This window comes from Parasteatoda tepidariorum, chromosome 5, assembly GCF_043381705.1.
Source record: "Parasteatoda tepidariorum isolate YZ-2023 chromosome 5, CAS_Ptep_4.0, whole genome shotgun sequence".
NCBI classification, from domain to species: Eukaryota; Metazoa; Arthropoda; class Arachnida; order Araneae; family Theridiidae; genus Parasteatoda; species Parasteatoda tepidariorum.
Window position 1 is genome coordinate 6,169,199 of NC_092208.1, and position 11,555 is coordinate 6,180,753.

The 11,555-nt window shown below is 32.7% G+C and overlaps 2 protein-coding genes across 2 annotated transcripts in view; one reads left to right on the forward strand and one right to left on the reverse strand.

Annotated features, from left to right (window-relative positions):
- The window catches only part of LOC107440785 (stargazin-like protein), a 124,484-nt gene that overhangs the window by 73,552 nt on the left and 39,377 nt on the right, over positions 1 to 11,555 (forward strand). The gene's annotated exons all lie outside the window — the stretch shown is intronic.
- Positions 10,482 to 11,555, reverse strand: part of LOC139425567 (uncharacterized) — an 11,706-nt gene continuing 10,632 nt past the window's right edge. The window contains exon 4 of the mRNA XM_071180846.1: positions 10,482 to 11,545. Within this exon, the coding sequence (XP_071036947.1) occupies positions 10,510 to 11,545 (1,036 nt within the window). The 3' untranslated portion in view covers positions 10,482 to 10,509. The remainder of the gene's footprint in view (positions 11,546 to 11,555) is intronic.

Below are 11,555 nucleotides of genomic sequence, written 5' to 3' on the forward strand. Positions count from 1 at the left end.
TCGTTTTTTTTTTGCGGACTGTACATAAACCTGTCAAATGAATTAAATAATTGTATAATATTTTGTTTCGATTCGGTATTGCTAAGCTTTGTTCGAATCAATATTAAATCAGGCGCATAATCACTCAGAAAAACAAAATCTTCTTTTCATTTTTGTAGATTCGAAGCTATATTTTGAATTCCACACTCTCTCTAAAACATTTTTAAAAATCAAATTATATTCGAAAATGTATTCTAAACGCGTGGAAAAATAAAACCTGTATGATAATATTTATTTTTTTCTTAAAAGCCTCTCGAATCCCAGAGGGAATTGTGACACTCCCTGAATTTGAAACTTCATTAATAGGCTATTTCATGTTTTTCTTTTTTAGTAAATTTAACAATGTTCAAAACATTGAAAGAAATATATGGTATGTAGTTCAATATTTTCTATACTATTTAGCACGTAATGCAAATATTTTATAGTTATAATGTTATTTTAATACTTTAGAAGGCCTTATGCAAGCTTTTAGTTTTATTAAACAGTTTCTTAAAACATTAAACATTTTTCCACTTTGGAAGAAAAAAAACCGGTTCCTTACGACATTTTAAAAACAAATTTACTTTTTATCACCGTGAAAACGCATTATCAGACTTCATAAAAATTGATATACTATTATGTTCTGAAAAAAACATTCTACATTAAAGCGTTTAATCGGCTTTATAAATCTATTTTACAACCCCCTTCGATATCACATTATTGACACTTTACTAGAAAACGCGTGTAATCATTCTAAATCAAATAATTCAGAAAGTGAAAAAAAAGAATATATTTAAGAACCGTTAATGAGAAATATTTACGATACAACGAAATCATAAAAAAAAAAATTATCAATAAAAGCCTTACAATGAAGGAAGTTGTAAACTGCATTAAAAAAATAGTTCTAACCAGATTACTCTTCGCGTAATGAACTTAAAACGTAAAAGAAAACTCAAAACCTCTTAAACCAGGTGTCTCATCTTTTCATTCATACATTTTCTACCCGCTGCGTCGTCTGCTTTTCGATTAATCGATTACATCATGGAGACGGGGGAAGGGGAATGGAACGTTTTATGTATTTAAGAATGAAAGAAGACCCCTCAAAGGATGCGATTAACATCGTGCAAAGTGTTAAAGAACAAGACTCTTTAGAAAAGGAGACTTTAAGCAAAGGAGATGAATTCAGAAGAGTTCTTATCTCTCTCCTTCTTAAAAGAAGAAAGAGTGGAGTTGAGGTGTGGGAAGGGAATGTTTAGTATGTTACAACAAAAGAAGAATGTTTTGGTTTTGGAAAGTATCGTTTTCTCGAGAAATTCGCCGATGTGGAACGATTATATTTGAAATGGCTGTTGTTTCGGGAAATAAGCTTTACACGATTTTTAAATTTGAATTGCGTACATCGGTTACCGCAAATGTTTATTCAATCATTTTTCAAGTAGTTTACGAACCATTCTATTTATTAACTTTCATATTCATTCTTTGGAACGCTATTGAGTACAAGTTTAAATCGATGATTTATGCCTATGTATAGTTTTCTTCTAGCGTTTTAAGTTTAAGATTTAATGTTATAATTTGAATGTAAAATATAATACGTTTAAAACTTAGTTGCATATTACATACCTTTTATTAAGGCTTATTGCGATATGCAACTAAGAATTTTCTTTGTTTGAAGCTTTTTAATTTATGGAAGCAGATTTTTCTTAGTTGAGTTGAAATCTGAGTCATGCCAATTCTCATCATGATCATGATGACGATTCATCAAAATCATGACTAGTCGTCAGCCAATTTGTTGCGTGTACAATATTCGTTGCGTATACATTTGCAATTTATCATGAATATAATTCATGGGGACAAATCTTAATTTTTATAGCTAATGGAATAATGAACTGTTACGAAAATACTGAAAATAGTTAATAAACAACATTTATAACAAAGTAAGCTATAAAATATTCTTTTTTTTTAAACATGCTACCCCACTTTCTCTTAAAAATGTTTATATTCAGGGTTGTAAAGTCGATACGGGCATCTTTTTGCTAACGAAAAATTTTGCTTTCGCATTCCTTTAGAGTTAAAATTAACAGCGTCTCTTTTAACCTGCAAAAGTGAGAAACAAAACTGTGTTTAGAAAACAGAACATCTAATGAAAAGAATAATTTTAAAATAACAGCATTTCATTTGCCAATGAAAAACTCACAGGATGTTAAAGACAATTATCAAATAAAACTTCAAATGCCATCAAGCGTTCAAAATTAGAACTGCCTTCCTGAAAAGCGATTTTTATTACGTAGTTCTTTTTCCCTGATTTATATACTTATTTGCGACATGATAAGGATTCTTAAACCGTACATTAAGAATCGTTAATATGGAATATCTTGTTTTATCATAACAAAACATATTTTGGCAATACTGGGTGAAAAACATAAAAATCAGTTTCATTGATTAATGTAACTTGGATATGTTTCTTAAAATCTCCTTTTAACTTCGACGTTGATCAGACAGGTTTTGATTCCTTTAGTCCCGTCTTCCTCATTATTCCTCATTGTTGTTATTATCATAATAATAACAACAATGATACTAATAATAATTGTTTTAGAGCAGCGATGGCTCAGAGGATAGAGCGTTCCCCATCCAATTAGCGGAAACGAGGTCGAATCCCAGAGATGGGTATTCGATAAGAATTCCGCATCCGACTTGCACCGACCACAGTGCTGACGTGAATTATCCTCAGTGGTAGACGGATCATGGGTGAGAGTCCCCTTGCCGTCAGGCTAACCGAGGGAGGTTCTCGTGGTCTTCCTCTCCATATAACGCAGATGCGGGTTAGTTCCCTCAAAAAGTCCTCCACGAAAGCCAATTTCGCCCAATACTTGATCCAGGAGTTTCCTTGTCTTCTGGATTGGGTTCAAAATTATAAGGATACGTAGTTGAATATCAGTAGTCGTAAACCCAGAAATAGGGTCGGCTGTTCAATGACGGATATAAAATAAAATTATTGTTTTAAATAATATACATTAAGAGCAGTGATTACAAGAGACCTTATAGAATTGTTATTCTTTAGCATGCACTCCTTCTGAAAACGATTTTCTCCGGGGTGTGAGGAAAAGTGTTCCATTTCGCCTCTATACGTAGATAATTCGAACAAAAAGAAAGTTAGTCTGTTAAGATTCCATCTCCTTAATTTATCCGGAATCGTATTTCTTGGATAAGTATAAGATGTCTTCCTCCCTGGAATTTCCCCAAAAGATGAGAAAAAGATAAATGCATTGCTTCTTGACGTATAAGGATTTACTTTCATCCCTATACTGAGTCGCTTGATAAGCAGACGGGGATTATTTAGCTTCCTTTCATCCACTTCCGCTTTTATTTCCGAATATTTTTCGGAAAAACTCCTGGACAGGTAAGCTTCTCATATGCATTTATGTACACATGGTGCGTAGCGTTTTTTAAAAGTACTCAAAAGTGCTTACAGTCCATTTCCAAATTATTAGACGTACAATAAGATTCTATGTAAAATCTTAATTATCAGAGGTGATACTATACAGCTTTATTGTTTTCACGCGGTTTGTACTTGTTTACTTTCGTGTATCAATTGGTTAACATTTTTATACAATACGTTAAAAAGAAAATCGAAAGTTATAAAAAAATCTTCCGAATAAAAACCCATTACATTTATGTTTAAATATAGAAATATTGCATATAAACTGGTGAAAAACATGTCATTATTTAAACACTACAGTGTGTCGAATAGTTTGATCTAATTATTAAAATATACTAATACAATACCTGATATAATAAATATTCTATATTTATATAATATATCGTCTGATTTATCCAATCGTCGAACTTATATGATATATCGCCTAATTTAACCAATTGATACTATTCGGGATCTAGAATCAGTTTTAACATTATGGAACCATCCGCTGTTTAATCTTTCTTTTAGGGAATCATATATTCCCTAAAAGTCTTTTTTACTCCATTCGTTATCTAGAATCGTTGTTCCCGTTGCTTAACAATCAGATATTGAGAAGCCATTTTTCTTTTAGGGAATCATTTATTCTCGAAGTATCTTTTTCACTCCATGGAACTATTCGGGATCTAGAATCGGCTTTAACATTATGGAACCATCCGCTGTTTAATCTTTCCTTTAGGGAATCATATATTTCCTAAAAATCTTTTCTACTCCATTCGTTATCTAGAATCGTTGCTCCCGTTGCGTAACAATCAGATATTAAGAAGCCATTTTTCTTTTAGGGAATCATTTATTCTCGAAGTATCTTTTTTACCCTTTAGAACTATTCATATATCTAGAATCGGTTTTCATTTTATATAACTATTTACTATTTAAAAGCCATTTTTTTTATGGAATCATTCGTTGTCAAGAAGCTACTTTTTTCTTTACTATATTGGTCTCGTGTTCTCGCAACTATTTTAACAAGTAATTTATTTAAAAATAATCTAAGTCGATTTCTACTTTGTTCAACAAAGAAATTTTTTGTTTTAGTTACTTGACTGATTTTACTGATTTTAACGGTTTTTAAAAAAGAAAGAGCAGAGTAGGAAGTGAGTACAGTTAATGATCGGGGAAATTAACGGTTAATTGATATTGGAACTTATAGCTTCTTGTCGCGTTTCTGGTATCGACCTCTTTTTAAATGACTTTGAGACATTTTTGAAGTATAACTCAAGAGTAACAGATAATTAACGGTTACATTAAAAGTTACTTTCTCGCCTCTTGTATAGACGGGGACAATTAGAATAAGGTTACAAGTTATTAGATAATTAAATTGTCGACGCATTGAAACTTATTTTTGTTGCAATTTTTTTGTCGATGTTTGATTACTCCATCAATAAATAATTAAAAGAGTATTATTTAAAACTTTATTACGGTTTTTTTACTATCACAATCGTAAAAAATCTTTAAAACAAGCAATATATAAAAAAAAATTAAAGCCAATTCCTACTAATGTCAACAAAGAAAACTTTTATTTTTGTTACTTTTTTATTAAATAATTAAAAAATTTTCTACCCTATGAAACTAAAATTAATTAATTAAATTTAATGAATGAATAAATATTTGAAAAACCTGTATTAGCATCAAGTGTCATCCACTACAAGTTTAAAAAAACTGTATTTGAAATTGAATGGACGAATAAAAAGTATTTTATTAATAATTGAAAATTAGCACTAGATATATAACTATGTATAGGGAGAGTATGAACTAATAGTAGGAATAGAAAAAAAAGCCGCCTGATATCAGACAACTATAAGAGTAGGGGAGAGTGGGGTCAATTGTAACATTTTTTACTTAACTATTTTTAACTAACGAAAAATCCAATATATTATTAGTATTAATTGACAGACGAGTAAAGTAGACTGTCCTCTACTAGAAAAAAAATAAATACCTTAGTTTAAATGTTATTATATTAGTTATTAACAATTTTTGACAGGCGTGCTTTTGTTACAATTGTCCCCACTTACGGGGTCAATTGTAACAGTTCATAAATTCAACTAAAACACAGTTAATTATACACATTATCATAGTTGTGATATATGTTTTTATTGATCAAAATAGTAGTGATATTTTAGGAGTGAAAATAATATAAAGGGTTAAAAATTTTAATTTATGCTGTGAAAGGTGACAAATAAAATAATGCACATGCAACATAATATAAATGATATAGGAAGCTATTGGTGGTTCTTAAAGTGTTAAATAATGGTTTGTAAACATAAGATTATTAATTTTCAGCTGTTACAATCGTCCCTTTACTTATTGTTACAATCGTCCCTAAGACGCCATTTCTGCTTCATTTGTTAAAAACAATGCTAGTTAATTAACAAAACTAATCGTTTTTTTTAAATGTTAATTAAGGTGTCCACTTACATATTCGGTTAATATTTTTTTATTTGTTTAAGCAAAATTACTTTGTTACAATATAATATTCTAATACCAAAAATTTACTTACGTAGCGTGAAAATATCTTTTGTGATGTAACTCTTTCAAAAGTACATAAGAATGGTTGCCAGCAGGGGTGTACATGTAGATTTATTAAATACACCTTGTACGCCACCTAGGAACCAAATCTAGAACCCGACACACGAAATTTTTGCTCTGTTACAATCGTACCCTGTTACAATTGACCCCACTCTCCCCTATAAATCTAGTGACGTGGACCACACGAGGTACTACGTCATGTTCTTTATTGAATTTATCTGACACAGCGAATATAAAATAACTAAATATTTAAATGTTCGCAATAAACTATTTTTTCTTTGTTCAAATAGAGCTATAAGTTGGAAATTATCACTTGTGTTATCTTTAAACTATGTGAAAAACTGAATCGCTTATAGTAAAATTTAAAACAAAGACTAACGCTTTACCCATCAGAAAATTCCATTTCGTTCTTCGCTCATCTCTATTTAATGAATGAATTAATATTTGAAAAAACTGTATTAACATCAAGTGTCATCCAGTACAAATATAAACAGAAATGCATGTTTGAACATGAATGGATGAATAAAAAGTATTTTATTAACGATTGAAAATTTGAACAAGATATAGGGAGAGTGTGAATTAATAGTAGGAGTTCGAAAAATAGCTTTACTTAACATTATTTGGTTCTTCTTATTAGTTAACCAATTAATTGTATGCATTACAAATTGAACACACATTTGCAACAGTTGTTAAAAGAGCATATTCATACCACGTTCTTCCTAAAACAGTACCGAACTGATTCTACTTGTTTAACTAATTCATTTCCATTCCTCGACATATAGGTATATTCAGGATTTGATTAAATATTTATGCCCTCCATGAAATTCTATGGGTCCCATAGACCGTCTTTATTCGTCAGTGGAGAGCTTTTATCAAGTATGGGCTTATGAATATCTTCAGCAGTTGCAAATTAATCTGCTTCGAGCAGAATTCAATCTCTGCAGTATGCTGTAATGATTAATATTATAAACTATTTAAGCAATACTGAGGAGTACTCTCAGTATTAAAATGCTGAAGTTTACTGTTGTGATACACCAAAAGAATATTTCTATGGTGGATTTGTCGGATATCGATTGTGATTATAAACTATTGCAATGATTAATAATCTAAACTATTTAAGCAATTCTGAGGATTATGAAGTTGAATAACTCAGAATTAAAATGCTGAAGTTTGCTGTTTTGATACATCAAAACAATTTTTCTATGGTGAATTTGTCGGATATTAATTGTGACTATAAACTATTGTAATGATTCATATTATAAACTATTCAAGCAATTCTGAGGATTATAGAGCTTAATGTCATATCTCAGCATTAATTGTAGCATGGATGCAGCATTTAAGATATAGCATTCATATTAGATTATGTAGATTTGATTATGCGTATGATGCTCTCATCAATGCTCTATAATATAAACAATAAATGAATAAAAAAAATTTTTCTTTCCTTTATTGATAACTTATTATGCTGATTAAAATAAACACTTCAAATGTTTGTAAATTGGGTATACTATAGCCTACGTCACAAGTTGTGTTATTCCTACTAAATTTAACCCATCAACGGCATTTTCTGCGAGCCTAACTTCAAGCCACATATAAACAAACGAAGTGTTTGATCGTTTAAATAGCTGCTCGCCAGATTTTATTGCATTATAAAGAAAAGTAATTGATATTCGATTTTTGATTAATAATTGATTTATGTGGATAGTGGCATAGAATTTAGCATTGCGTTATGGTAAATGTTATTCCTACTAAGTGGAAGTAGTTGTGTTTTTTTTTATATTATACCCAATTATGTCATCTTTTTCAAAAAATGCTTCAGATGATTTTTTTTTATCTTTACTCTAAATCGCATAAAATTTAATATCTGGTTATTACAGTTTTAACATTATACAAATAAGCAAAATTTGCCGACGTTTAACAGATTGCTATTAAGATACAAATTCATTTTAAATGCTCAGCTTTCAACCAGGTAATTCGATTTTTGACGAAACGCTTAACTAATTATTCGACGAAATATACAACAGAGATGGCAACAGTTGAGAACCACGATCTTTGCTCTCAAGATGGCAACACTCTATTCATGTGAAGTGCGAAACGGAAAAGAACATTATTTGACGAGAACAGAACAGTAGAACATAATTCCAGTGAAGAGAACATTTGCTATCTCCTTTTACAAAGCAACAGACTAATGGCCGAGAGTTGTGATTAAATGAATGAGAAAATGGGGACCATCACAGAAATTCTAGAACATGGCGTTAGAGGAAGTTGGCCTTTATTATTATTAGTCGCTTTCTATTTAATCTCGAACATTAAGTGACTCTAGCAGGAAAGCTTCGTTACCTTGTCTCGGTTAACTTTTGTCACCAGAACTGTGACTGTAACTGACTTACTTGCGCTTCAATTTATGGCACAAAGACCTTTTCTTTGTCAGAAAATACAGTTGCTTATTGTTAGTAGCAAAAGTAAAACAGTTATTGGCGACGATGATTGTATGAAAGGGATAGTATTACGCCAAATAACTAATTGGAATTTTTCATAGAATTAACGTCAGTTGTAGGTATAGTTTGAATTTTTAAGGGAACGGATTTTTGATTCAAATTATTTTCATTGTTATTTTTTCTACTTTCCATTTATCCGTTTTAATATATATATATACAGTGGCGTACGCAAGGGAGGGGTTTAGGGGTTTAAACACCCCCCTTGAGCTCAGACAAAATGGCAAAAATAAAAATTTTAGTAGAAATTATGCGAGCTATTATTTTTTAAGACTATATATTTTTATTAACCTTATGCCTACTTTTTTTTTCTCACGGTATTTCTCAGAATACTGAAGAAACATTAAATATAATAGGATTGTACTTTTGAAACCAAATTCACGTGATACTGTTATGGACTGGTTCCTTTCTGCCCTGCCAGTATAGTTTTCGAGACTGGCTGTCATTCGCGAGGTCTTTACGCGATGATTCTGGAATCCTAGACGTTCTGTCGTCTTTGAGACAATACGAGAATTTTGGACATGCGGTAAAAAATATATATAAAAGGGGGAACGGAGTACAGTGGAGTTAGTTAGTCAGACTAAGAGTTATCTCTGCCGCTTGTCTTTCGGAGCTTACCGCTAAATCTGTTTTGTTTTGTCTTAACAAAAAGTTCATTCAATCGCCGAACCCGTCTTCGCCAGTATTTCGACTAGTGAAGAAATCAGTAACAATACCAGAGATACTGTGCTCGTTGAAGTTATTCATTCCAGCTCGAAACTTTGAGATCGTAGCATAGCGGATATTTCTGTGCCAATATATACATATATTTGATGTTCTTGGATCTTTAGGACTTAACAATTTTTAACGCAAGAATTTAGCAATTTTTAATTATTTTGAGAAAAAATCACAATCTGAAATTAGTGAGGTGACAGCATCTAGTACCAATGTAAGTTTTTCTGTTGTACAGAAATGTGATACTTCCGTTGAAGAAAACGTTTCTAGCACAACAAAATCTGATGAATGTGAAAGTGTCCCTCAAAGTGTTACTTTCCACCCATATGACATTAAACTTTTTTCAGGAAATATTACATTATGTTCTTAAACTTAAAAAATCAAATCAAAATTTAACTAAACAATGTCGTCTAAATATAAAGTCAAAATTGTCTAGCTGTCTAAATTAGGGAAATAATACTGCTTTATAACAGATTCGAATTTCTTTTAATATTTTCAGAAAATTATGAACACCCCCCTTGAAAAAATTCTGCGTACGCCACTGTATATATATATATATATATATATATTTAGGGGAAGTATAGCTTGGTTGGTAGGGAGTTGGACTCATGTTCGTGAGAACAAAGTTCGAATCCGGATAGCCAAGGAAACCCCGTGAATTAAATAGTGACTGCTGCAGGTTAAAGCTGTCAGGGTCACAAAGTCCTTCAAGTTCCCATAACAAATCAATACCTACGGGGGAAGTCGTGGTGACTCAGGGGATAGAGCATTCGCCTTCTAATGAAGTGAACCGGGTTCGAATCCCAGTGATAGCGGATCGATTCGAATTCCGCACGCGGCTCGCACCGACTTCAGTGCTGACGTGAAATATCCTCAGTGGTTTCCATGGGAGGTTTTCGTGGTTTTCCTCTCAATGCAGCGCAAATGCTAGTTAGCTCCATCAAAAAGTCCTCCACGAAGGTAAATTTCTCCATAAACTTCATCCAGGAGTTTCCTTGTCTTCTGGATTGGGTTCAAAATGACAAGGCTACGGAGTTGAACAATAGTAGTCGTAAACCCGAAAATCAGGTCAGCTGTTCAATGACGGTTATAAAATTAAATAAAATACCCTTGGGGGTACTGAATTGAAGATTGATCGTACTCTGATTCAGGCCAAAATTACGATCTGTGGATGAATGAATGGATGTATGAATCGGTCCGCCCTGTAAAATGGGATGATATATTTGTGTATGACTGAATTCGTATTCTTGTCCATGTTGTTGCTAATTCCCATCTGGTCTGACGGGGTCAGACCAGATCAATGAATCCGTTGACATTCAGAAAATCCGAAACCAGAATGGGAGAGGAATGAATGTCATTCCAGTCCAGCCCTAAACAGTTCAAGATGTGCTCAGGTGATGCCTGGTTTTGTTGGCATTTAGGGCAAAGAGGAAAGATTTTTTGATTTGCAGAAAATGTGAGACTTTTTAGGTGTCCACTGGCCAGTCGGGATAAGCAGGTGTTGGTTTGCCTATCACCAGGGAGAGATAGAGAGAGTCCTGGTCTTTCTGCTTTATACCAGTAGTGAATAGGTGGAAGCAGCCACTTTTGTTTGTTCTGGGCCTTTTGCCTTGCAAAAAGTTCAAGGTATGTAAGCTCTGAGGTGGAGGGGACTGGATGGTCTAGTCCCTTCTTTGCAAGAGTGTCAGCCAACTCGTTGCCGTGGATATCGACGTGGGACGGGATCCATTGAAAGTGGACCTCATGCTGTTGGGAAATGAGCTTTACTTTTTGTAAGATCGAAAAACTGGTTTTATCTCCAATGAGGGCCCAATTTTTGAGGTGTTGAATTGAACTACGGCTGTCAGATAGTATCCAAGTATTTCCAAGGTGCCCTTCACTCAAGATTTTCTCTAGTCCCCTGTCGATTGCAATTAGTTCGCTTCGAAAGACGGAGCAAAAATCGGGGTTTCGTTGATGAAGAGTGTAGTTCTCTCGAGGTGTTTCAATAAATACCCCACTGCCAGTCTGTCTATCCATTTTACTGCCATCAGAGAATATTTTGATGTCGTTTGGAGGGATTTTATTGATGATTTCCAGGGACAATTGTCTGAGGAAGTCAGGCACACAGTCTTTCTTGTCAAGCATGGTAGGGAGGCTTTCATGGAAACTAACATTGGAAAGATCCAAGCAAGTACTAAGATTGCTATGAAGATAAAGAGGTTCAATATTTTCAGCGATTAACAGTTGTGATTTAACATGACTAAAAGGACTGTTTTTCTTTAGCCTTTGATTGCAGGTCCAGTTATTTAGGTAAATAGCAGTTAAATTGCCTTGGTCTAAACTGGAAAGTT